This window comes from Anser cygnoides, chromosome 16, assembly GCF_040182565.1.
Source record: "Anser cygnoides isolate HZ-2024a breed goose chromosome 16, Taihu_goose_T2T_genome, whole genome shotgun sequence".
Taxonomy (NCBI): domain Eukaryota; kingdom Metazoa; phylum Chordata; class Aves; order Anseriformes; family Anatidae; genus Anser; species Anser cygnoides.
Window position 1 is genome coordinate 3,853,939 of NC_089888.1, and position 27,616 is coordinate 3,881,554.

At 46.1% G+C, this 27,616-nt stretch overlaps 1 protein-coding gene and 1 long non-coding RNA gene across 7 annotated transcripts in view; both read left to right on the forward strand.

Annotated features, from left to right (window-relative positions):
- Positions 1–17: 17 nt before the first annotated feature.
- LOC106040847 (uncharacterized) lies at positions 18–11,183 on the forward strand. Of its 5 annotated transcripts, none has more exons than XR_007167343.2 (5): positions 18–135; positions 1,831–1,940; positions 8,781–8,875; positions 9,322–9,415; positions 11,048–11,183. It is a non-coding gene; the product is annotated as an uncharacterized lncRNA (long non-coding RNA). The 5 variants fall into 5 exon arrangements; XR_007167342.2 differs by lacking the exon at positions 18–135 and adding an exon at positions 170–942; XR_007167338.2 differs by lacking the exon at positions 18–135 and adding an exon at positions 172–917.
- A 2,868-nt stretch (positions 11,184–14,051) lies between these two features.
- Positions 14,052–27,616, forward strand: part of TAF4 (TATA-box binding protein associated factor 4) — a 38,578-nt gene continuing 25,013 nt past the window's right edge. The window contains exons 1-2 of one of the 2 annotated variants that reach the window (XR_010825297.1): positions 14,052–14,397; positions 16,359–17,447. Coding sequence is in view for 1 of the 2 variants with exons in the window: in XM_066978286.1 (XP_066834387.1) it covers positions 14,094–14,397; positions 16,359–17,447 (1,393 nt within the window). In the remaining variant the exon portion in view is untranslated. The remainder of the gene's footprint in view (positions 14,398–16,358; positions 17,448–27,616) is intronic. The other variant, XM_066978286.1, reaches the window with a different exon arrangement.

Below are 27,616 nucleotides of genomic sequence, written 5' to 3' on the forward strand. Positions count from 1 at the left end.
GCCGGGAGCCCCGCCGCGCCCGCCTTATATAGGGCGGAGGGAGACGCGCTGGGGGGGAGGCAGCGCGGGGGCGTGCTGCGGCCCGCGCCGCGCATGCGCCGTCGCCGCGCCGCTATTGACCAGACGGGAGACGGGGTCAGACGCGGAGGGATAGGAAGGGGGGGGGGGAGGAGGAGGAGGGAAAGGAGGGGGGGGAAGCCCGCGGCTCGCGTCACGTGATGGGCCCAGGCGAGGTTGCCACGTGCGCTGCGGGCGGGGCGGGGCGGGGAGGGGCGAGGGCTCGCGCGCTTCCCGCCCTTCCCGCGCGCTGTGAGGGGAAGGGGGAGGCGTGACGGGAGCGCGCTGTGCCGCCCGCCGCGGGGGCGTTTTGTCGCCGAGCGAGGGGTTCTGTCACCTAACGTGGGGGTGTCACACAACGTGGGGGTGTCACACAACGCGGGGGTGTCACACAACGCGGGGGTTCCCCCAAAACACGGGGGCCCTCCCAAAACACGGGGGCTCTCCCGAAACACGGCGGTTCCTCACACAACTCATGGGGTTCTCACAGAACCCCCCGGGGCTGCCATCGCCTCAGCCGACCCCCGGCTCGCCCTGACGGGAGCCCCCCCCCCCTCAGCCCGCTCCCCGCTCTGACAGGAGCCGCCGGCTGATGGCCGCCTCCCCGCCCAGCCCCTCGCCCTCCCCTCCGGCTCCGTGCGGCCGGGCAGCCCGCGGAGCGCTAACGGGGGCCTGCCCCTGAGGCGCCTTTGTTCCCGGCGCTGAGGGGGGCGAGCGGGGGGGGGGTGGGGGGGGGGACCGCGGAGCCGGGCCGCAGCTGGAGGACGGGGCCCTGCCCGCCGCCTCCCCCGGGAGCTCCGCGGCCATCTGCGGGGCAGCCGGGGACAAGCGGGAGCATCTGGCGGCCTGGGTGGCAGGAGGTGAAGCCCCCGCGCAGCGCCGGGGGTGGGTCGGGACGGGGCGGGGCAGTCGCGCTCGGGGAGCGGGTCAGAGGGCGCAAATCTCGCTAATTCGTGTGACGCGAATGAATAAGATTCAAACCCGGCGGCTGGAGACAATGCAGCGGGAGCCATTGTCTCGGCGGAAGGAGGCTTGGCCGGAGCGGCGCGCACCCATCCCCTGGTTACATCTTCCCGCAGCGGAGCCGACGGGTCTGGCCTCCCGTCACAAAGACCCGCTCGCCTCCGCGCCGTGCCTCAGAGCTGGGCTCCGGCTGCCCCGGGCTGGCCGAGCCGAGGCCTCACGGGTTTTGTGGCGCTGCTCCTCGGGGTGTTCGTACGGCCCGGGGAGCAGCCTCCCTGCCCGAAGGGGAGAGACGCCTTCCTCCTCGCTCTCCCTTATGGTCACAGTCTCCCTCTTCTTAAACCTTCATCGTTTTAGCTCGCAGACGGTTGCTAAAATATAAAATAAACGATTCCATACATACGCACTGGGCAAAGTATTTCTCTGAATGCAAAAGTCGGCCTTTAAAGTCAGCCCGTCTTTAACTCGGCCTTAGGTACAACCTATACAGAGCAAGAAAAGGTGCCTTGTTATTGTAGTAAATGGTGCTCCTTAGTGGGCAAATTACTGGCTAAAAACTTCCCTGATGAAAAAACTCTTCTACCTTCTGTATATGAGGAGTGTCTCGTTTAAGTGTGTGGAAAAGCTCGAATGGAGAAAAGGTAGGGTGAGAAGTAATTACAAAATGCTCAGTTCACTGGCAAATAATTGTTCTGAACAGGGAAAATGATACTAGTAAAGATAATGTAACCCAAGGTAGAGCAGCAGTACTTCCTCTTCTGGCTTATATTCTCAAACTTTTACCCTCTCACTTTTTTTCCCCAATAACAGTAGAGGAAGGGACCATCATGTACCAAAACAGCAATGTGGATCCTGCGGAGAGCCTAATTAAAAAGTGTGAAAAAAGAACGATACATGGAAGTGGCATAAACTATTCACAGGTAAGGAGAAATATGTAAACGTATGGAATTTTAGTTATCATCATGGCCATAAATCAACCTGTCTCTGGAAGATACTCTTACTATAATGAATTACCTCAGTATCTTTTGACAACAGTCAAAGATAACAAGTGAGCAGCAAGACGGAAGATGACACCTGACATTTTAAATGCCCTGTTAGTTTTATTTATTCTGCTAAACAATACAGTTCTTCATCCCTTAAGCACTGAAATGGTGGCCAAAAAACATGTTTCACTGCTTAAATTTATGACAAGTATGCAATCCTGGGCATCCCTCATAAAAAGAGGGAAGATTAAGCTTCATATCAAGAAGCTGATTGCAGTTCATTCTGGTACCAGAAAGAAACCTCACAGAGTGGTTGGTACCTGATGATAGCAGCAGACACAGCTTTCACAGAACAGCATTTTGGACCACCAGTGACCACTGGAGACTAGACGTAGGGTACAGTCAGAGGAAAACTATGTTGCCAGAACTAGGAAGACTCCCATGGCAGTTGGAATGCAACCACTGGCATTTGGGACGGTCACCACTGATATATCTAATGATATTTCCTAGCAGCTAAAAAAGAGATGTGTGACTAAGAGCAATGACGAAAATTTGTGGGGTTTATGACGGAGAAAGTACAGTAATGTGACTGATGGCAGCGTCCATGGCAATGTAGGTTGAACTGACATTTGGCAGAGTTAGTGACAAGAGGGCAGTTGTTGGAAAGACGTCTGTAACAAACTCCAACTGCTGGCAGAAGGGAGCCAGGCACTGGCTGCTGAAACATCTCCTCTTGTGTCTGGGGACAGCGGGATATGGTGGCAGTTAGTTGCTGGTCGTAGGAACTACTGGGATACACACAGCTGCTGAGAAAAATGGCCGCTGCAGTGGTAGCAGTGGTTGAATTAGAACCTGTAGCAACTGGAAGAAGGCTGGTGACAGGACAGGTAAATTTTCGTCAGTTTGACAGATGGAAAGACATCATTGGAATTTCGAGTACAATAATAATACCACTTTGTATAAAGTGGGAGAATTAACAATAGGAGGATTGTCGTTGCAACTGGAGGAGAGATCAGGGATGTGGAGTGCCACAAGTGCTATTCTCTGGTAGGAGAAAGATGAGTATCTGAAAGAGGTAGTGATTTATTTTATGCTGCCGTATCAATTCTAGAAGTTGGTTGGAGAGAAGAATACCAGAGGCGGCACAGGGAAGGCTGCAGTCTTAAGGGTCTGCATTCCTTCCCCAGGGAAGGAAGAGGGAAGAGGAGGGAAAAGAGGCTAGCGTAGAAAATGGAGGAAGTGAAAGTGGAACAGAGTTTTGAGTTTGGGTATGGCAAACAGAACACAATTGTATAAAGGAAGGCAGAAGCATGAGCCCTGGAGAATAAATGTTAGAAACTTGCTAGTAGTTTCAAAGAAAATGTGGTAGCTGCAGGGAAGGAGGATAAGGTCACCAAGTACAGAACACAATTCTATAGTGATATGGGGGATGTGGAGTAGAAAAGAGCTCAGAAATGAAGGAGGGACTAGAAAAAGGAGAACTGAAAAGATGCAGGAAAGATGAGATTAAGAAAAGGATCTACGTATGTAAATGTTTTTATCCTTTATAAGAAAAGCACATGAAGTAGAATAAAGAAAAAATATGTAAAGTCAACTGAAGAAGACCAGAATAAAGGGAAGAGAGAAGGAAAAAAAGTAAATGAAAAGGAAAAATAGCAGTAAGTAGAAAAAAAGAAAACTTGGCAACTTTTATTTAGATAATGGATGCATCATACAGTTAGTTTCTCAGTGTCCCGCAGTCTAAGAACAGGAGACACCATGATGTATGTAGGAAATATTGCTTCATTACATTAGTTTGTCCTACTTCTCAGTAACAGGGATATCTCTTCTGAAGAAAAAAAAAAAAGTCATAACAATAGGTGTTGTTTTCTTTTTTTTTTTGTTCCAGAAATAACTACAGATATTTTAGCGCATGTAGTACTATTCTGTCCTCTCTCCCCCTTTGTTCCTCTCTTTTTCCCGGTTTTGAGTCTGTACCTCAGACATTTCAATTTTGACATCTTTCATTCCACCCCCATACATCAAATTTAAAGTCAGTTTAACTTCTGGATTTAAATGAAATATTTTATAAAATGCCATAGTTTTAGGCTTGTGTGGGATTGTCTCTCCTAATTAGTACGTTGACTGCATAATTAGTGGGACCAGCAAAAATCTGCATTATTCCACTGCATTTCTCAGCAGTCCATATGTGTTGCGCAGTCAAGACAAAATCTATTTCCCCAATAAGGATGCTGTGGTAGAGAGCTTAAACCTCTCATCCAGACCCACAAAGTTTGTGAGGATCAAAGCAAGACCATAATTTGGGCATTTCTCTCTCTACAAACCCTAACCTCTAACCCCTAACCAAAACCCCTAACCCTGGCCACAGTGCACTGTATCTAGCCACAAAGGTTCGACTCCAGTCCTGTGCCTGAAATGTCCCCGATGTCTATTTCAACAATCTAACGGTAAGAAATATAAATATAAGAGGAGGAAGTGTTTGCGTGAGCTAGGCTGTACAGACACACAGCCTTTATAGCGTATAGTTTTAGTATCTAAGAGCAAGTTTTAGCTATAGAGATATAAAAGAAGCATTTGGAATTACCTACTAGATTTAACAGGTTCTTAATCAATACTTTTAAACAGCTTTATTATAAATACATTGTCATTAAAATAGTATGTATTTCTTTTCTTGTTCCATGTATGCACTTTCATGCTGTAGTCAGTTTATTCTTTTCCCTGCTAAATCAATCATTTTCTGCTCGGAAGGAGTGCTTTGCTATAGAGCACAATGATACTTTCTTTTGTATTTGTGAAAAGGCAACAGTAAAATTACAAAAAAAAAAAAAAAACACTGCTGAAGGATTTATTCTTTCTGTGTAATGCTTCCAGGCTGCCTCTATACTCTCATGTTTTTTAAGAGGAGCTTGATATCTTCACGTAGGTTTATGGGGTAAGTCAGCAGTGCCTTTCTCACCTGCCCAGTCTTTGCTGTTTCTACCTCACGAATGTACAGGGCCTACTTGTAGAAGTTATGTTTCATTACCTGACCCTATAGAAGTTAGAAGTCGTTGTGACGCTTTTGATGCGCCAGAGTAAGGATGGAACATTTACTTATTTTAATAAACCTGAAATATTTCTGACATGCATAACACCTTTTATTAGAATGAATGCAAACTGCTATTCCAGACTTTTTTCGCACTCACATCACTACCCCACAGTGTCTACTTTACAAGCTGTGAAACTGAGACTAAAAAAACACCCGCGGCACTAGACATAAGACCAAGAACATAACCCCAGATCCTGTCCACTCTTGTGATTCATCTCATCATCGAAGCATGCGGAGGGGGAGTGCAGCAGTTAGAGATGTGCAAACACCTTTTATATTGAGGCGTACATTTTCTGAATCAAAAATGGCAAGGTGAAGTTATCCCGGGTGACTGGATGGTGATTTATTCATGGGTTTGGGAGCTGGAGATAATTTTAAGGGATCCTTTCATGAAGCTGGGGCAATGGATAATACAGGTGATACAAAAAAAGTTGATGAAGCTGAAGTTTGCAAATCGTTCACAAAAACTGAAGGATGAAGTCTCACAAGCCAGACCTAGATTCTAAAAAAGGTGTTTAGGCATCTATCTTCCATTCAGATGAGTAAGAGGATTCAGACCTAAGTTTAGAAATAATTAGGACATAAAGAGAGATAGCTGTCTATCTAGGACGCTGGGGAGCACTGAACATAGCCTAAAATACGAAGTTCCAGTAGGAAAAAGCTCTGACTGTTTGTTTTGCTGCATAGGCTGTTTTTTTTCTTGGGTAGCGGTGTGCTGAAGTGAACTGCAAGCCTCTGTATATCCCCAGCATTGGGCTGAGAGCACACAGAGAAAAGAGCTCCTTCATTTGATGTTTTAGTTCAGGAACCTCTTTTGCATTAACTGTCGATAGTGGATTCTGTTCTTGAGGCACAGAAATGAATCTCCCTCTCCTTGTGTGTTTTGCAAACAACTGGTAGATTCTGCTTCTTTCTCTGCAGCTAGGTAATGTATCGTTTTACCTAGCCTCGGCTGTATGCTGTTCTTTTCCTGCGCAACATCTGCTGCAGCTTTCATAGCTCAAATTGTTCTTTGACTTGTTTTAAAAGGCATGTTTCAGAAACGTCTTTGAGGACGTGAGTTATTATTCATTGTTTCATCTGCTTGAGTGTTCTTCCTTTATGTTTGTTACTTGACTCCTTAAAGTAAGACTAAACAGGCTTTTGAGTTTAAAGTTTATAGGTTTTAATTGATGCTTTTAGTTAAAGATCCCAAGACTGGTAAGGCTAAATCATAGCAATAGGATTTTAGAGCAGTTTCAGAAAGTAATTTATTTTTGTATGACAATAAACCGGCATTTAATCTCCTTCATCTTTTAGAAGCTAAACTATAAATCAGACTTCACTTAAGACGGCAGCGTCACTCCGGTTGGTCAGTTCTCCTCACTGCTGTGGTATTTGTGTGTACGCTTTCCACATACACCTGGAACTTCTGACCTTTACTGTTCCAAAGCTTTTGCATAATTTGTATTTCATACCTCATTTCTCTATTGCTTGAGGTATGGCAGGGGTTCTATTAGTACAATTTTAAACCACGTATTTGTTCTGTAAAGTGATCACACCAGCACTTGTTCCAGTATGCAACTTGACATAGCTTTTAGGGTCACAAGGAAGTTAAGTTTGATGAGTTCTTGGTGGGGGCGAGGGTGTAGCAGAGATGGCTTCAGGCTGCCAAGTCCTACAATTCTGCATAGACGGCTTCATGTCAAGGAACAGCAATGAGTGAGTAAAGTTCCTGGCCCACTAAACTGTACAGAGCAGCAAAACTAGCTCCCTCTTCTGCTCTGCTGAAAATAATTAAGAGAAACAAGGTTTGCAGTTTTGGAAAAACAACTTCATTTTCTTGCAGAAGAACATACAAATTGTTGCTTCCCAAAGTAATCATTCTCTCTAACCAAGGTGTGGTGTTTGTTGCTTGCCATTTTGTCCAGTTGTTAATAATTGGTTAGCTCACACAGATGGATGGGTTTACTGTCCTAGCTAGAAACCTAAGTAACAATGACTCACTATATGTAACTCTGCAGTAATGAAAGAGTATTACAAGTAACCCCATACAGAAAAAAATGACAATAAAGAATAACTTAACATAAAAAACTTGGCCCTCCATCTGGGGTGTCACTTCCTTTGGGTTGGCATCTTGTATTCTGAGAGAAAATATCTGTCTGACTTGTTTCAAAGGTTGTACTAGTTTCTTCTCTCAACTGTGGGAACTCATCCCATATTTAATTGAGTTATTGGATTTGTTTGGAGTTTCAAAAATGAGCAAAAGCTCATTAGAGGAATAGGGGCCAGTCCTTGAACTCTGATAGTGAAGATATATTTTAGGTAGTGTAAGAAAGTAACCTATAGTCTGGAGTAATATCCCTAACTATTTTAGGACTGCTGGAGAGTTCAGAAGAAAACTCTATATAATAGCCTTTCATGCTGTGCTTTCATTAAGTTTGAGGCAGCTCAGAACAGACGATACAGCATGATTTATTTTAATCAGTTAATACAGAGAGTTCATTAGAAAGTAAGAATAAAAAAACCTTGGCAAAATCTTGCTTACATACTTTTTGCATTCCAAATCCACAAAATGTTTAGATACAATCTCATTTCGTTATAACCAAAACAAACCTCCTTTACTGCATTTCTTTCACTTTTTTTCTTCACGTGATGGTGTTTCCATACCTCTTCTGTCTCCACTGGCTTTCCAGTTCAGTGTCTTTCGTGTCTGTTTTCTTTATACTGTCACTAAAATTAGTTAGGTTGCTCTGAGGAATCCTATCGTCTCATACGGCTTGGTAACAGCATTTGGCAGACTATGGACTAGAGATGGAGTAAGGAAAATGACTTAGCCATTTCTGTCATCCGAAGACGACTGTCAGAAATGCTTGTACACGTGATTATTTTTCCAATTAAAATCTACAGGAATCTGGATCTTGACCTATGTGTTGTATGTACGCTGAAAATTTTACCACCTCTTTGGCCTGCTAGTTCCATTTGATGCTTTTTATTGTTGATCTCCAATGTGCATATTCAGGCACACGGTCCTCCTTTGAAATAACTCCTCTATTTAAAAAGAGGGGTACCGGGGGGCTATTGAATGATTTAGATAAGGGCTTAGGGACAAAGAATGCTTCTAGCTCTGTTCCTGTAACTTATGGTCTCTAGGCATTGTGATAAAACAAATGCCTATCAAATTCCATAGGACAAATGTTTTCATCTACAGCAACTGCTGTTTCACAACTGACGTGACATGAACTGTACCTGTTCTTGGCACTGACCAGAACCAAACAAGATGAAGATTTATCTTCAGTTCTTCCATTTATGATTCATTTTATTACGTATTTTTGAAGATGAGTGAATGGAGGGCAGCATGTGAAGAAAGAGATAAAACTGCTTGCCATAACTGGCCAATTGTTAAAGAAGTGTCTGGTAAAAACTATATTTGAGAAGACAAAAAGGCAGCAACCTAAGAATGCCATATCACTGTACTGACTGGAAAAAGTTGAAGCAGCCTTCAGTTCTCTAAGGAGCTCTGTTTTAAGAGTGCATGTGTGCATTTAAGAGTGCAAATTTCATTTTTACATTTGAGAGCAAATTTCATAGAGTCTGCTATATGTCATGTGTAAAGTGGCAGAAATATGTTCTATGTAAGAGAATTCATGGAGACCAGGGAATAAAGAAAACCTTAGAGAAGACAGGTTTTTGTTTTTGTTTTTCTGCAGGGTTCTAGTGATGATCCAACCTAGAAAGGTGAGGCTGTGCCCTTTGGAAATGCAAGCCAGTTTGTCCAGTTGCTAGCGCAGCAGAGGCTGGGGAGGTAAGGAAGAAGTTATACCTTTACCTGCCGTTTTTTAAAGAACATTTGGGGGCCTGTTGAATTCAGCTTATTTTCTTAGAATAGTTTGGTTCTCGAAGTTATGTAAGTCAAAAGTGACTGGCCCTTGTGAAGGAAATCTGAATTCCAGGAGCTCTCTGCTCTCCCAGTCATTTTAGGATGAGGGTTGGTGCCAGGCATGGGAACTATTCTGGTTAACCACGACCCTTAACAGAAGATAGGGCTGATGACAGAGCACGTGCTTTCCAGATGAGCTAGAGTAAGAGGAGGGGTAGCACATAGGCCTGTTAACAGCCAAAATACCTCTGGCAAAAACTACTGGCACCGGAAAGATCAGTAAACAGGACAGAAGCCGCCTTCTGACCTTAGTGGGCTACCAAGCTTGTGTCTGGAGGCAACAACTGATTTACCTACTGGTTTTCCAATAGGTAAGGGAGGTGGAAAATAGGTGGGAGGTGGAAAATTGAAGTCTAATGGAGTTGTAAAGGAGGAAGAGGACCAGTGATCTGCGCTGCTCAAAAAGTAAGTGGTGAGGACTGGTGAAGAGAATTTTAGATATTGAATGATGCTAGAAAGTCAGAGAAGAACCGGGACAGCTCTGAGCTAAGAAGGCTCAAAAGAGTCCGGAACTGAAACGTCCATTGCATTATTATACCATGGCAAGGACCTCTAAGGATAATTGTTGACAAAATATCCCTGGCAGGGTAACAGTTTGCTCACAAAGAATACCAATTGAAACTGGAACTGCCAAGGCCACCTTGCACTAAAAACAAGTATTTCAGACATATTCTAACAGGTCCAGACCGTAAAATGTACAAATTGGATTTGCAGCAATGAGACCCATCACTAGGCACAATTTCTTGACATATTCTGTCAGGGTATCACATGGAAGGAGGGACTGAAGTTTCCAAAAGTTACTTTAATTTACTTAGAGAGGAAAGCATTTTCATTTTGTCCAGTCAGTTCTAATCATTTGCTAAATTCAAAATAGAAAATTATTGAAACTAGCTGTCATGACCAGAAGGACCATTCATCTTTTAATAATATTTTTTCTTCCCTGAATCACGTCGACTTGCACAAGAATTTTTTTATAACATAAAACGTAAATCTTTATTGACATGCCTGCTTCTTGTCTCTTCTACAAACATTATTCTGGACATTTGTTAGTAATCTCCATTCAGAAGATTTGCTTTAAAAGAATCTGCTTGCTGCCGAGCACGTAGTTGGAAACTTACATCTTGTACAAGTGCTCCTTTTTCTTAGTAAAGTTCCCTAATTCTTCCCGTGTAGATGAGTCTGGATTTTGATGCTTCCTATCTTGGCACGCAGTAGCAAGCATGACAAGTTAGATTAAGAGCAGTCGGGAAGGAAAAACAGTATTCCACAACTCTTTTATACTGTAAAGCCTTGAAGGCCTTTAAACAACGACCCTTTATCCCACAGTATATTCTCTGGGCATCCTCTTTTGGGCACAGGATGTTTAGCTGCATGGACTTTGGTATAGCCATACTTAAGTAACTCCCACATGAATTGCATATAGCGTGTGCTAGGGACACACTCCTCAAACCGTCCCACAAAAACTAGAGAAGATTCACAAGGCAGTTGCGTGCTCAGCTAACTTTTTTTAAAAAATCTAGCTCATTAGTAGTCTTTCTCTAACAGATTGTTTTTATGTATTTCCCAATAACCAGGTACAGTGAAATAATTTATTTTTTAAAAGAAGGAAATCCCTGAAGTTGTCACATTTTTATTCAAGCATATGTCACTGTAGGTCTTACTATCATCTTTTGTGGAAAAAAGAAGTTTGTTTTTCTGCACCACTTCTGAAGTTCCATTGTTACGTAGATATAAACACTTCAAGTGGGTGATTTCGGTATACCTCTTCCAATTTCCAACTATTAGGGACATGAGACTTATTCAGAGATCCACCAAATGACAGCTGAAACGTGTGTCATGATTTTAAGACCAACACTTCAATGATATCTTGAGTTTCCAAGAAGGAGACAAAGTGCAGACTACAAAGAGGCACAAAAGTTGTTTTATTTATCTGCATGTGCTTGTGTGTAATAAGACTGCATTTGCCCCTCAATTCAAAGTAAAACGTTCACAACGGGAATACTTTTTGTACAGGTTACTGTCACTTTTGTATTGCAGATGCACATGAAGCCTGGTGCAGACTGACACCCCTTTGCAGAAGGATCAGCATGCAGACTGTAAAGCTGACAAACTGTGTTTCTGCATAGGTCTGCATCATCCTCAACCAGAGCTCCGCTATTTTGTCTTTCTCCTGACACCGTGTACTTCTGCAATTGTCCATTAACCTCCCGTGCTCCTGTCCTCCAAACAATTTGGAAATGCACGCAGATGCAAGCATGGAACGAGTTTCTGCAGCAGCACCTAAGTTTTGTAACAAACCCAGAGCATCATGAAACCAGGGCACGGACATCAATGGGACAAAGTATTCTGCTACAGTCATGCTAGGTGAAATGCAGGCGCTTTCATAAAACAAACACTCTGAAGTAAAGCAAGCATTTATTTGGAAAATAGGTCTTAATTCCACAGAAATTGTACAAAAGTGTCAGAATGATGAACATTAAGTATACCTCTGTGTTACCTGTTACCAACAAATTGTTCTCCATTGGCTCTGACCACTTCTTGAAATGTTCTGATTCAGGTTTGAAGTAGTTACAGAAACCAGATTTGACGAATATTAGAGCAACTTTTAGACTAAGAAGTGAGCAGTACAATACAGCAGAGCTGGAATCCTGGGCCTGAAGAATCCCATCTGAAAAGTTACTTCCAATAGCAAATGAAAGGCAGAGTGCAAAAAGATAAATTATCCATTAATAAATCTTGCACACTTACAACACACAAGTCATAACGCATTTCAGTTGCTCTTGTAATTTCATAAAGTTGTTTACCTAATATGGTAAATATGCCATATGGGCCTACTAACGAGAGTGCTAGAACAAAGACTGATGATTTCTAGGTTTTTATTTCTAGTTCTGTAATACAGCTGTAAGCTGCATTCCAGCTGCCCTAAAATGCAAGCAGTAGAAGAACATCGGCTGCTCTAACCCTTCGTGTTGACTACTGCTGCCATGGGATAATTTAATCCATCTCTCACGTCGCTCACTCTCTTCCTCCATCACTCTCACCAGCCCAGCTTTGGGCTATACACCCATTTAGGTGCTGCGAAAGAAAGATGTGCAGCCACTCTGCACCTTCAGGCTGCTGCAGCTCAAGCCTAGCTCCCCCCATAAATCATTGGAGCAGCTGATGTAGATTAATTCTTCCACTGTTTTGGGAATGCAAAGAGACTTCTATTCTAGATAGTTCTTTGGTATGTTGCTTATAGAATTTCATCACAGCTAAAACTGGCAATGTGCTTGACTGGGGCAGCAACAAACCGGTAGACGTGACTCTGCTTGAAGCAGCATTCCTGCCTTGCAAGAAGTGGGCAACTACTTTGCAGCATTACAACTGGGCAAAAAATGGAAGGTAAGAGTTGCAGAGAGGAAAGAGGTATTTTCTTTTTCTCTACGAGTTTTGAGTGATGACTGAGAAGACTGAGAAAAGGTATGAAGACAAAAAAAGCTATGAAGTACAAAATATTTGAGAACAAGAATAAAGGATTATAAAACCCTAATTTAGAACTTCTCAGAGGACCTATGCAGTCCCTTCTAGTGATGCCTCCTTGTAAAGCAATCAGAGCTGAAGGAAAGGCTGTGTCATAATTTTAACTCAGCAGCAGCAGTCTTGTGCAGGTGAGAGGGGGATGTGAGAAACCACAACAGTTATTGAAATACAGTTTATGGTAAGGGCTAAGACTTGATTTAAAGATATTTACTCACCCTATTAAGGAATAGCTATCGGTTTCTACTGTTTCCTTAATGACCTTTTGGCAAACATCTCCTGTAGACATATTCGTGTGTTTGGGGGCAGAGTAGGATATGGAACTACTTCAGGACTGCTCCCATCGCTTACTGGGCCAACTGGTGAGCGGGGCACTTTGTTCCGTGTCACAGCACTACGAGTTAAGTGATCACCACAAATTTTAACGCAGAAAGCTCTGACACCCATCTTTGGGCAACCCTAAGCAGAGAATCCTCTCATCCCTGCCCCATTTAAAGCAATCCAGTCTCAGGGAGCTCAGAGCACTTACTCTTACCAGTCTCCACCGCTGCAGCCCTACTGTCAGCCAGCAGGCCGGTGAATTCTGGGCAGGGCATTAGCAGGTGCTGAGTCGATCCCTGCGACGCAGTTCCAGCCTTTAATTCCATCCATTCCCAGCACACAAGAGCAGAAACGCTGAAACACGAGGCCCTGCTTTAGGCTCGCTACCTCTCCAAACTTACCCGTGCTTTCTCTTCCCGCTCATTTTGCTCCAACGCTTCAGCCGCCTTTGGAAAACAACACCTAGAGAAAGAGAGCGTTAGTGAGAAGCCAGGTCGTATTTTTCACCCCGACCCTGTTGACTTCCTTGATGGCGGTTGCACAACGGGGTCAAAGTGCGGCTCCCGCCGCTGGGCCACCCCCGGGCGCGGAGCTGTCCCCGCAGCGGGGCCCAGGAGGGAGACCCGGGGCCGGGCACAGCACCCACCGCCCACCCCCCCTCAGCACCCCGGCGGGCTGCTCCCCGCCCGGAGCCGCCTGTCTATCCGGCCGCCCGTCCGTCCCTTTTCCCCCCTCACCCCCCCCCCGGGGCCGGCGGCTCGGTCACACGCCGCCAGCACAGGTGCGGGGCGCCCTTCGGAGCCGGGAGCGGCGGGGGGAGCCGCAGCCATTTTGCGCCGGGGCAGACAAAGAGCCGCGGCCTCCCCCTTCCCCCCCCGCCGCCCGCCCCCTCCCACAGCGGCGGCCCGGCGGCCTCGCGCCCCCTCCCCGTCCTCCCCCCCTCCACAATCGCCCTCCCCCGTCCCCGCCGCCACCAGCGCCGCCGCCGCCCGCCTCCCAACTGAGCCTCCGCAGCCATTTGCCCCGCCTTTTATAGGCGGCCGCCGGCCAATCAGAAGAGGGCGGAATCCCTCCCCGGCCGCTGAGGTGAGGCCGGGCCCGCGCGCCTGCGCGGTGCCGGAGCGCGGAGGGGAGGGGGGAGAGGCCTGAGCGTGTGTGTGTGTGTGCGGGGGGGGAGGGGGGAGGAGTGGAAGGGGAGGGGGGGGGAGGAGGGAGCCGCTCACAGGAACCCTCCAAAAAAAAGATGGCGGCGGGCTCGGATCTGCTGGATGAGGTTTTCCTGAACACGGAGGTGGACGAGAAGGTGGTGAGCGACCTGGTGGGCTCCCTGGAGTCCCAGCTGGCGGCCTCCGGCCACCACCACCAGCACCACAAGGCGCAGGAGCCCCTGCGGGCCGCTGGGGGGCTGCTGGGGAACCATGTTGTGAGCAGCGGCAGCCCCAGCCCCAGCCCCAGCCCCGCCGGAGCAGGAGCGGGAGGCACCGCGAACGCCCAGCCGGAGAGCGGCGGCAAGATGGGGCTGAGCGCCCCGGAGCTGGCCAAAGCAGGTACCGCCGGGGCTGGGCTGGGCTGGGGGGCGCCGGGGCCCTCCCCTCCCCCGCTCCCCCCCTGCCTTCCTCCCTCTCCTCCTCCTCGCCGTGCCGGGGGGGGATGGATCCTGTGGGGGCGAGCCCCCCTCGAGGGGTGCGCGTGCCCCCTCAGGGCGGGTGTGTGTGCCCCCCCCAGGGGTGTGTGTGCCCCCTCAGGGCGTGCGTGTGCCCCCCCGGGGCGCCCCCTCCCCTTTATTTCCCCTCCTCGCCTCAGGATGTCTCACCCCTCGGCTTTAGGGGCAGCCCCCCCCCCCATGGGAGCAGCCGGTCCCCCCCCCCACCTCCTTTCCCTTTTCTGCTCCTCCTGAAGGGGTTTGGGGTGACCCCGGCGCTGGGGGAGGCTCTGCCCACCCCCCCCTCGGCGCTGCCTGCACCTCGTGGGCCGCCCCCCGTGCCCTGACCGGGGGTAGGGGCTGCTGGGGGGGGATCCCCCCTTCTCTGTAGGGCCGGCTGGGGCAGCGCTCCCTCCCTTCCCCCGGCCCTGTCCCCGGAGCGCAGGGGGGTGTTATGGTGTTATTAATCATGACACCTATTTCCTGCGCAGGAGGAAGCGAGGGGGGATCGCTGAGGGGAGGAAGTCCCTCAAAACGCGGCCCCCCCCCCCCCAATATCTGCCGGCCTGGGTATTCCTCCCCGCACCCCCCCCCTCCTCCCTCCTTGGCGGGGGCTTCAGGGGGCAGCCGACACCTCCCGTTCCTCCTCTGCCCTCAAGGGGGGGTTGTCACAACGCCGGGTCCCGGGAAGGGGGGGGGAATTCAGGCCATGGCACCCCACCTGGTCCAGTGCCCCACTTCCCGCCCCCCCGCTACCTGCGGGTGTTCTCCCTCCTCGTCTCCTGAGGATCCTAGGGGATGGGGTTGGTGCTAGGGCTGAGGGTGCGCTCCACGAGAATGGAGGGAAGAGGTTTTTCTGGGGAATAATAATCATAATAATAATAATAAAAAAAATGTCTCCCCAGAATCTCTCTGCAATTCCTCCCCTCCCCCCATTTTTTTTTTTTTGCTTCTTTTCTTGTTGCTAAAGTGTAAGAAGATATTACAGACCTTCTGTCGTGATTAATGAAGCTCTTCTAGGAGGATCTCCTCAACCCTCGTAACGTGCATCTCAACGTTTGTCTGTCACTGCTCTTTTCCCCTTTCTGTCTCCTTAGGGCCAGGATCCAGGCTGTCTGATTGTACTTGTGGTAACGCCAGGCCTCATCAGGGGGGCGTGAGGATTATTCAGGACAAGAAGCTACATCATCTTGTCCCTTCTTAAACTCAGCTTTGCTTTTTATTTATTTCGTGGCTGTCTCTGGCTGTGGGAACTTCAGATCCAGAAGAACAAATCCTGTAATAAGGGGGAGGGGTCTTCTTGCAGCCTGCGCCAGGCCTCACGGTACTTCTTACCTTGGCAGGCTGATGTTTTTGTTTCCCTTCAGTTTTTCGTATTTTGCTCGTGTTGAGCCTCTTGCTCTGACTGACTCTGTAGGAGATGAAAGGATTAGGGGATAACATGTGCTGGGCATAAGGAATATGTCTTATTAACGTGTCTTCTATTGCCATTTGCCCCTCTTGCAGTTGCAGTCATGTTGATAAATGTGGTGTCAGGCTCTAGAATGGCGAAGAGGTCTGAGATGATCTTCCTTCTTCCTTCCCTCAGATCATGTCAAAGCTTTTTTTCCCAATTTTCTCTTATTGTAGTGATGAGGGTGAGGGTGTTACGGTTCATATTGAAGCAACCAATCTTTGGTGGGAAATTGGGGGTTTCAGGATAACGTCTTTAAATCCCTCTTCAGTTTGTTCTCTATCTCATTTTCTTGGCTGCGTGCAAGTAGCCTCGGAGATGGAGAAGACCTGGTGATGAGGGAGAACGTTCTGTCTTTGCTGGAGTTCTCCTCCTGCTCATTCTCTCTGGTTAACCTTGTTGTTGTTTTGCAGGAGCAGGAGCGGTGCAAGGGGGTGTTATTAATCATAACACCAGGTCCCAGACTTCAGCTCTGGATGGAGCCACCACGACGAGCACCAGCACCACCACTGCAGCAGCAGGAGGATCTGAAGTCACTGCTGCTCCAGGGACCCTCAGTCAGGGCAAATCGGTGGTTATCAGCACCATGGCGACTGCCATGTCCACCAGGAATGGCAAGATTGGGACCACAACAGTGCAAACTCTGAATGGGAGTAACGTGGTGATGAACTCTCACCATGCAGGAAGCGCTGCTTTCTCTGGGACTCCTGTGACTGCTAACCCCGCTTCTGCACCTGCTGTTGCCCCTCTCGTTAACAATGGACCTGGATCTGTGGGAAAAGGAAATACTGTTAACGCTGTTTTGCCGTCAGCTTCCAACACTGTCATCCAGGCTTCTTTCCTTAACACTGCTGTGTCCTCCGCATCTTCCTCCTCGCCCACAGTTATCTCCTCGCAGCCGCCGCCGAGCGTTGGAAGTGGGGGGCCTACGGTGACGCTCGTGAGGCCACCGATCCACACAGCAGGACCCACAGTGGCTGCAGCTGGTGCAGCCACTCAGAACGGGAGCAATACTGTGATCAATTCAACCATCAGCGTGGGGAGTTTTCCTGCTGTTGCTACGGCCACTGTGGGATCTGGAGTTTCCCTCCAGACGTCGCTTGTGAACAGCCAGCCTGGTACCACCGTACCAGCAGCTCCCGCCACGCAGGTCATCAAATCTGAGTCTCCTAAAACTATAGTCCAGGCAGTATCCCAACAGCAGACGCTGGCTACTGCTGGCCAGCCCAGTACTACAGGGGGTAACATGATTATTGGGCAAACTATGCAAGCTGGGCTCTCCAATGTTGCTCCCAATCCTGGTGGGATACCTCCTGCAGCACCTGGCACCCCTACGGGAATGGCTAAAGGCACTGCCAACACAGTGGCACAAACTCTGCCAAGGACTCCAACAGCAACTACGAGTGGAATCAGAGCGACTTTGACTCCTACAGTTTTAGCACCTCGTTTGCCTCAGCCACCTCAGAATCCAACTAACATTCAGAATTTTCAGTTACCACCAGGTAAGTAGAAGCTCAAGGGCTTTTATTTCGGGAATGTACTTGCAGGGAGGAAGATGTCCAAATAAGATTTCTTGCTGTTTAATTGTGAATTGTGGAAAAGGCATCGTATTTAACAATGAGAATTGTTTGGTGTTGAGTAGTAGTGTAGTAGCATTCCACTACGAAGCGTATGATTTCAGGTGACCAGAAAGTCTTGTGAGAAGGAGTAATTTGGAGATAATTCTATCCGGTGTCTTCGTTACAACATTGCCTGTAGATGAAGCTGCAAACTGCCAAAGTGTGACAATGAAAAACTATCAAATGAAATGTTGCTATTTCATTTTCACAGAAGGTGTTTTAGGGTGGTTTTGTTGGTAGTTTGTATAACCTTCGCGTGCTGTTCTGTTCCCTCCCTGTCCCTGCATGCCCCCAGTACCATAGAGCACTCTTGAACAGAGAAGCGGCAGATAGAACACAAGAAAACCACCTTCTTTTGCTTTAAACACCTTCAAAGTCTGACTTAAAAACTCCCGGATTTGAAGCTTATGATCGTCTTTTTAGTCACTGGAGTTTTGATACAAAAGGCGGGCTTCCTATGTCCTTACCTCACCCTGTTGTGTCTAGGGTTGCAGCTTCTGTAGTAGCTAGTATCGTGCTCAGTGCAGAGCATCTCTGGGCACGCAATCTAGTCCTGACCTCAGTGGGTGAGTAAAAAGCAGGATGAGAAACATTTCTCTTTTCTGTCCCTTCTGGAATACCCTAGATTTGGAGGTGTAAGGTTATATATTTACTATTATTTTGAACCTGGCTTGTACTTGTATCAATGCTTCCTCTATAACTGGAAGTAGGAGTGCAAGCCTACACAGAGTTCCCTGTCTTTTTAATAGTATGTGATAATAGGTGTATTCTTACTATCGCTGTTTGCAGGGCAGTGTACAAAGAGCAACTAATTAAATTTTACTACTAGTACCTAATGAAATCAGTCGTATTTGTGTATTATCTATGTCATTAGGTCTTAGTAAAAGTGTGTCTGTTGAGACACCTAACAAACATTAAAGCAGTGCACCTGCTGTATAAGGTAGACCAGCAACCATACGGCGTTCCTGCACACGAGCTTTCTGTCAAATATGCTATTTATGGCGTGTGATGCCATGTAGCTCGATGAAGTCTATCGAGCATTCAGTACATCTGAGTTGTAACTGGCATAAATATTCCACGTTTTTTGTGTAGCGAGTTATTCCCTGTATGAGTAATTTGATTGAGACGTGGTGCTAATTTAAAAAACATCGCTAAAACTCAGACCTTGAATTCCTAGTGCTTAATTTGAAGCTTGTGGGTTAATAGTCTGGAAGAGCCTTATTTATTTATTTATTGCCACAGTGTATCGAAAGATTTTTCAGGTTTGCAATCTATTGCCATGTATACGTACATTTTCACTAATACTGCATTATAAATCTGATTATGGGACAAATACTACTGTGGAGCCCAATGGGACCTCTTTTCCAGGTAGCTGATGTTTTCAAACCACCATTGCACACTGAAATGGGTTACACATTGAAGCAGCACTGCCAGTCCTTAAGCATAATTGGACCATGAATTGCTCCTTTGGAGGTCTTGATAGATCAAAGTAAAGCAATATAGTTTCTAAACACTTGGGGTTTTTTATTAAGCACTTTTCTTGCCTGTCCTACACTTTTAAGAATATTTATAACTTCAAAAGAATAGCATGACTCCTAATATAAGCATATATTCATGACTGAACAGAAATAGGAACTTAGATTTTTGCATGATAAGACAGACTTAACGTTGGAAAGGATTTTTTTTAGTGGAACGTTTTGCGTTTAATTCTTTTGGTTTACGTTTTTATACTTTGCCAAAGAAGCCAACTTTGCAAATGTTCTGCATGAAGCAAAGAACAACTTGAGAACTGATGGGTGCTGAGCTCTTAACAACATCTCACAGGTGCACGGGCTAAGCACTTCTGAAAAATCTAACCGTATGCAACTGCTTTAATCTTTAGTAGAGTTCATCTACATTCATAGCGAAAGCAGAATAGATGAGTATGGTTTCAAAATCATATTTCGAATTACACTGTGATAGGCCAGAGTTTTAAAGGCAGTTTGGCAGTGTGAAGCTGCAACTGCAGTGCTTGTACGCTGTGCAGCTACTGTGTGCACCACATTTGCATCCACAAGTTTGTGCCTAAAAGTTAGTGGTGTGTCTGTACAGGAATTGGTAAGACTCAGTGCATGAAAGAGCTTGAGATTAAAGACGGAACACGTCACTTTTTACACTGCTATTTACAAACACCTGGAAAATTCTCGTGGAAGGTCTGACCAATAGGCAGCACATGTTTTACAGTTATTTTCATATCCTGATACACTGTTTCTGGCCCTCCAAACTACAGTTACAGTTTCTCATTTATGAAAAGCAGAATGTAAAATGTCAGTAAGTGTTACTAGCCTGGACTTTGGCTAGAGGTTTCTGACATTCTCTTAAAAAGAGCATGTGGAACATAAGTTTGATCAGCACTCTCTAAAATACGTTGCTTTTAGAATAGTGTTTTGTATCGCATCAAGGTGGTTGTATAACAAACAAATCATATAACAAATATATCAATAACATAACAAATCGGAGGTGTTTGAATTGCTAATAGGACGAAGTTGTTGTGACCTTGCAGGATTCTGGTATATGGTTTCCCAAAGAAACTGGACTGTTCAGAGCATCTGTGCATTTGTAACAGTTTCCCACTACTGACATCTATGAGGAAGAGAACTGTTGCTCAGTCTTTTCTTCAGTAGCTTCATGGTCCAGCTGGACAGATCGGGGTAGTGAAGGTCCAAAAGTAACCTTATTTATAACTTTATAGCAAAGACGTGGAAATGTTGACAGGTAACTTGCTGGGGAGCAGGGAGGGGGTAACGCAAACGTGCTTCTCTTTATGCATGCTACTTTGAAGGTGCAGCATCTTTGAAATTGGGACTGAAAATAAATTAGATCCAGTTCTTTGTTTTGGAGTACTTCAAGCAATAATACAAAATGCGTTGTGTATAATCACCTGGTAAGAGGTAGGAACATTTGTGAGTTTGTTAAAACATTGTCCGTGTTTTGCTGTTACAGACACACTTTTCTGCTGGATCTTCTAAGTAACTGAGACTATGCTGTAAGAGTAATCTTTTGCAATGTAGGGGTTCATAAAGTGATCGGAGACCATCACTGACGTGGTAGAATCATCTTGTAAAGTGACTAACTTGTGTGCTTTAAAATCCCTTTTCAAAATACTATCTCCTCCTGCAATGCTGTGATACAATTTTAAAACCAAAGTCCAGGAGCTTATGATCACCTTAGCACTATTGTCAACTTGAGGGTTCAAAGATTTGGTTTCTGTTCTTGGTGGAGGTGCTTCATGTCGCTACTTTCCCGCTTCATTTTTATGTACAAGCATCTCCTGACAACCCTTAAGGTGCCTGCTTAGAGAAAGGAGCAGGTTGGAGAGATTGCTGCAGGTATGCACTAAGAACAATATGCAGCTGGTAGGTCTCTTGGACAGTTTTCTAGCTCAGGTGAAGATGAAATCTAGAAACCTTCACTTCCCTCTGTACCTGTTTTTCTTTCTTTTACCTTCTGAGTGAATATTAGTACTCACAAAAAAATTGCCAGTTTGATCCTAAAGGTTTTTTTTCCCTGAATAAGCAAGATTGCGACACTCAATTCTGTTTGAAGATAGAAGATAGGACAGGTTGTTTTTATAGTTTATGTAATTTTTTTTTAAACTTCAGAGCTCCTGAGCAGCATTCTCATTAGCAGTAATGCAATTTTGCAGCTCTAGTAGAACAGCTATCACAGGCTTGTTTTGCTTTGTACCTAATGATAAAACTTCTTTATCGCTTTTACAAGACTCGGTTGGATCTGCCAGGAGCTGCCGATGGGGGATGAGAGCAGGCTTCTCCACCGTTTTCTTTGTGGGGGCCTTTTCTGTTGTGTGTGTGTTTGGTGACTCCAGGATGGGTCGTTCCTCAGCCCTGGAAACCAGGGGGCTGTTTGAAAAGTTGAGTGTTCCAGAACTCCGAACGGTGCTGGTGCAGTTGGCCCCGGCCGTTGGTTTCAGCTTCCTGGTGGTGCTTTCGAGGAGCGAGGAGAGCTGTCTGGACGTTGGGGCCCTGCGTCAGCAGACCTTGGAGGATGGCGTACTACTGTTCATACCTCGAAGGTTTTCTTTACAGCCTGAGAGGCTGGATATTGAACTTGATTTGAAATGGGGGGTTAACTTTTGTAGAAACTACCGTTTTTTAGCTTGTGTCAGTTGTACGGTAAGGGTTGTAATGCCTCAGGCCTTGGTTATTCTGCCTTAGGATGGGAAAAGTACCTAAGCACGTGCCTAATTTAAAATGTGTTCAGGTCCTGTCAACTTGAGCACTGATGCTTTTTGGAGCTGGCATCACTGAAAAATAATTTGTACAGGACTAATTCGGTTTTCTTCAGTAAGGAGTTGGGGTGCTAGGCTGTCAGGCAAAAGAGAGCAGATAGAAATAGGAAAAGGGCGTCAGGGTGAGGAGAATCAGACCACCTTGTCACTGTAAAACACTTGGTAAACGCGTTGTAAAACACTTTTTCAGTCTGAAGGTGGCATTTTTCGGGTTATTCTGTACTTGAAGTGTACCCCAGAAGTGCCTAAAATAATTAGAGACAATAGGAATTTAAACACATAAGGGGTCTACAAACTTCCATAGTCTTAAGAAATACAGAAAGGAACAGAAGAAATAATACAGAGTAGTGGAATGTCGTTCTTTCTATTTCTTACTATCAAGCGAGTTCAAACATATCCTGATTCGAGCTTCCCTACATCATGCACGTGCTGCCAATATTTTGCCTATTAATTGTGTTGGCATGGCTGTGTTTTGTTCAAAACATCTCTAACATAAAGTGATAACAGGAACTTCTTACAGTACGTGTAGTCTGTTTTACTTTCAAGGCATTTTACAAAACTTGATCCTTGCAACATGCCCATGTGGTTGGTAAATAAAGTAGTATGAACTCTGCTTTAAAGCTGGGGGAAAGAGCGAGTGAGAGGAGTTCTGACTTGCCCAAGGCCATGAGGGAATCGATATTGAGCCAAGATTAGAGCTTGGGAGTCCTGTACTTGGCGCGCGAAGTGGTAGCTCGCTCTCTGAAGGGTAACTGTGGATCTCGTCTGAGTGCGGGATGGATTTCATGTTCAAATCATGCATCAGCAAAAGGAACATTCTGCTTTATTTGAAATCTGTTACATCAGATCTGCCATATGTCACCAGGCTGAAAGTTCTCGCTGCGACTTCTATAATTAAGGAATCCTGCGTGCTTAGCTTTGTACCCCAAGGAACCTAAAAATGAGAGAGATGCTCGGTAGGATTTCTGTTGTTGTTACGACGAGTGTCACGAGGCAAATGAATGCTTTGTTTGTACACATCTGATAAAGGTGTCTCTCTAAATGTTGAGATTTAATGGGAAATATAATTGTGATTCTTCTAAGCCAAGCTATGAAAGACATTAGCTTTGCTTACTGTTCACTTCTGTTACGGAAAACGCTGTTGTTCCCAGCAAGAAGAGCACGTCTGGATTTATTTTATGTATCTATCTACACTTCAAGTCACCGTCTGTCTGGGGCTTGGGGTATCACTAGCGTTGTGATGTTGGTAGGTGAGTAAAAGTGAGCGCATTGTGTCTTTGGGGCATTTTGCACTCTGCTGTTGCAGGAAGCTCTATGGTGTTTGGACGCTCAGTGAGCTGAGTGAGTTTCCCATCTCTGGAGTTACTGTGAAGTGCAACATCTTGGTTAGAGGACCACAAATTTGGTGCTGCCTGGGGCTCGAGTCACTAATACAGGGCACTGCAGCAAAGTTAGCAGCTGAAAATGAAAACGTACCGGCTCTGGACACTGATGTGATAAGACACAAATTAGTAGGTAATGCAAACGCTCTTCAAACGAAACCCTTCGGTGTATGAAAATCCTTACTGTTGTTTGTCTGCTCTGTCTCGGGAAATGATATGTAAATAAAATCCTAAGAAGTGTGTGAAGGAGTTCAGGAGCACAGTTAAAATACTGGGGGTAGCCTGAGTGGGTTTTAAGAGAAGAGGTCGGCTGGTGGAAAGCCTGCTCTCTGCTCTCACCAAAACTGTGACGAATAATGAGAGTCTCTTTGGTATGAAGCAGGCATAGAAACCACGTACAGACAGGGCACGTTAAACACTTCTTGGCTGCTATATGCACTTTTTGTCAGAAATACTTGAAACGAACATTTTAACCTGAAAATAACTCATCTTGTCAGCTCTCGTCAGGGTTGTTTGGTGTGTTGAAACTTTTTATGAATGTTTACAACTCCATTTATCTGTCTGAATCCGCTCCTGGAGTTTGCTGTCACTGCTTGATGTTAACAAGAAGGCTTTTGCCAGTTGGAAGGCAGTACGCGTTGCCGAGCTAACTTTTTGGTAGGTGTGCTACCCCTTGTGAGAAAAGATTTGACGAAGCAGCTGCACGAAAACACACAACTTTGAAAATGGTGCTTCCCACAACCGAAGGCAGCGATAGGAAGGAGTTTTCGGTGGTACCTTGCAGACAGCCGCTCAGTTTGTATCACAAACAACGAAGCTGAAGGAAGGCCGAGCTCAGAGAGCTTACCAGGAGCTTTGTGAGCGCCTGGCCGCTGTCGGGATGTTCCTGCCCGTGAGTCGTGTTACCTGTGAGCATCATGGCTTTCCCTCCTGCACGTCGGGACTGAAGCCTCGGCACATCTCTGACGGGTTGCACGCTGCTGTTTTAACAAGACGGTGGCTGTGCGGGTGCTTAGGAGCTGTGTTAGTGTTGTTACAAGTTGTTAATGCCCTGAGTTGAGTTTGGTTTTAAACTAATGAAGTTCTTGACGAAACGCAAGAAGTTGTAGCTTATTTATACTGATGCAGGCTTCCTAAAAGCTCTACAACCTTTTTTGTCTGGATGATGGCTTTGCTGCATCGCCCCTCCTGCACGTTTCCTCCTGGCAGCAGAAGGGAAACGGTTCATACAGCAGGCAGCTTTTACAGTGACACAGTTGTGTCCGTACTGCACGTTGTTACTCTGAATTACTGGGGCAAAATGGTCCCGTTTCCACCTGAAACGTTGAGAGAAGTACAGAACCTGTATACAGGTGAGGCTGTAATTAAACAGCTGTAAAGATTGTGTGATCACTCATATTTCAAATTAAATGAGACCTTTTTCATCAAGACCACAGACACGAATAGGTTATCCTAGAAAAACGCTGCTGCCTCAGGAGCAAATTGTTATTATGTTTTTTCCCCTTCATGGACAGTTTTACCTCAGCTTAGTCTCATTTTTTTACCCCAGTTCTATTTTGTAGTAATTTCCTTCCAGAAATGCTGGTCTTTTTCTGGAGGCACGGGAGTCTGAAGGGACCGAGAGCCAAGTCTTTACCACAAAGCCTCCTGCCTTGGAGTAATTTTCTTCGTATGTCTTTAGTGGAATATTTAAGGTAAAATAAGTCTCCTTGAGGCCTTATTTATGCCTTTAACTAACTGGTTTTTTAATATAGATTTTTTTGGTGAGGACAAATCGTTGATTATCATCGCTATGTAACGGTATAGGTTATCAATATATAATCAAGAAAGAAGTGATAACTATAGGGAGCTGAGAGCAGGCTCTGCAGCGAGATCTATATAAGCAGGCTCAGCACCTCCTTGGCAGAGCTGTTCTTAAGGCCCTGTACAAATACAGATAGATAATCTGTCGCCCTGGAGCTCTTGTCAGGTTAGAAATAACATTTTAAAAATACGACTTTCTGTACTTGTATTACTAGTGATGAGAAAGTTACACTTGGATTATAAAGGGCTGACTCTCAGCAAAGTGCAGAAATAGGTTGTAAATCCTTTTACCCAGGGACAGTCCTTTTACTCGGTATTTGTACGGGATTTAGTGCAAGGTTTGACTGTTGCCACGCTCTTTGTGGTATTTAGAAAAGTATATTGAGAAAAATCGAGTAACTTCTTGATAGTGTAGAACTCTATAAATATATATAAGTTATTTATAAGTTGATGAATCAGAACCGTAAGTTATGAACACCACTTAGCTTTATTTTTGATGCTTTTTTCCTTCAAATGCATTCCTAAAACACTTTTTTTCCCAGTAATGCATTGCAGCCGGTACCTGGACAACTGGCAGCACAAAATCTGCATCAGTGCGTGATGTTATTTCACACGGCTAGTACGGCTGCTGTAAGATCTTGTCTTGAATCCGCCTGCCTATAAAAGTGGTCCAGCTTATTCCACCTGCTCTGAGAACCACACGCTGCCTGAGTTGCGCTGTTAAAAGCCATCCCAGTCCTTCTGCACAGAGCAAAGCACGTGCTGGGTGCTGCGCGGCCACCCAGTGCAGATCCGGCTGCGAAATATGCTGGAGATAGCAGCGAGTAAACAAAAGCTCGGCGCTGAGCTGCGGTGCCGTGCCCCCGTCCTTCTTACACGGCTCGGGGGGCAGCGAGGCTGTGGCAGGCTGTCTTCACGCCTCTCTCACTTTATTAATCAAGCAGCTCGGTGAGGGAGGGTTAGGTGTAGCCCGGCTGTCAGTGGTGCCAGCATCGGGTGCGTTTAAGCTAAGTGGCGGTGCGGCGAGTGGGACCAGTTGCGCCTGTGAGTCAGAAGCGCAGCTCCGAGGAATTGCAGCACCTGTGGCGAGAGGCAGAGGAGGTGACCCAAGCATGTTTGCTGAGGGATCGGTGGAGGAGGTGGAGGAGATCTCGAGTACGAAGGCTCAGAGTGGCCGGACTCTGCACAAGTTTGCAGGAACGCGTGAGCGGCTGCTAGTCCTTCACAAACATCCATGTGGTCACGTTTGCTTTGCGGTGGTGTTAAGAGTGGACGGGGAAAAGAGGCAAGCGGTCACGCCGCGAACTTGGAGCTCCTATTTCCTAGCATTCTTCCTTTTTTTTCCAGCGTATCGTTGGGTTTTCTTCCCTTCCCTCCCCTCCGTGGGGGAGGGGGAGAGCAGGCACTAATTATTTATAAGTGTTAGTCATACCCAGTCATTAAGCTTAGTCATTACTCAGGACTGTGCTTTTGACGGTTAGTAAAATCAAAACTAGGCTTCATTTTGCTTAAACGCGTTCCGAGCGCAAGCTTACAGGTGTGAAAATACTTTTATTTTTGTGTTCATACCCCAACCGAAACAGCAGCGCTATTTAATAAGTGTTGCTATCGGCCAAGTGACGTGCAACATCATGTCCACGGTGATCATTTGTATTTGAACTCGCAGGTATTGTGTTTGGCGTGTTCTCAAAGCAGGATACCTCCTGTGTCGGCAGTGGGAGTCGCGAAATCACAGGCTGCTTCTGCGGAGGAGGACTGGAAGTGAAAGCTTGCACTGGGGCTGCCCTGCTTGGTTGTCAGGGGAGTCGTCCAGCGCGGGGTCCCTGCAGCTCCAGGTGAAAAGGCAGCATCCGCAAAGCTTCGTGTCCCTGCCAAAATTACCAAGGTGTACCCAGAGCAGGGCATTCACGGGGTACTCAGTTGTTTCAGGGTGTTGCTTTTAGAAGGAAGGCGATGTGCATTTACTGCAGCGTTCCTCACTAGGCGTTTGTGTGCAGGCAGTGGTGAATTCAAAGCAGCGCGCCCATTTCCATTTCATCGCGTGCTTGAACAGCTCCCGTGTGTTGGTACACCTCGGTGTAGGCAATCTGTTGGCCAGAAAGGAAGACTGGCTGAGTTGTAAAATCTCCGCTTCAGAACGGCATCAAAAGAATTAGTAACCCTCTCTTCTGTGTCTTCCTTTCGCAAAAGCAAATCCGATTCTGGTATAGCCGTGTTGTTGTTTGATGCGAGTACGTTGAAATTAGCAGCGGAGCTAAGTCTGCATCGCTTCGAGATCAATAATTAAAGTAATTGGTTTAGATCCTGGTAGTGTTTTTTCTTTCTTAGTTCTTTCTGCATCAGCCGAAAGGCGGATTTGTGTGATGGTCGGGCTGCAGTTCGACAGGGCTCTCTGCTGTTCTGCCTCTATATGCTTGACTAGGAAGGAATGCTAACACGCTTTCAAGGAATATGGCTTTCCAGAAAAGTCAAAAGAGTTTCAGTCCACATCGGTGTTGAAGCATCTGTCAAATGCTTCCATATAAAAAAAGAGGTGTTTGTCAGAGCACTCGCACACCTTTCCAACTGAGCCCGTAACA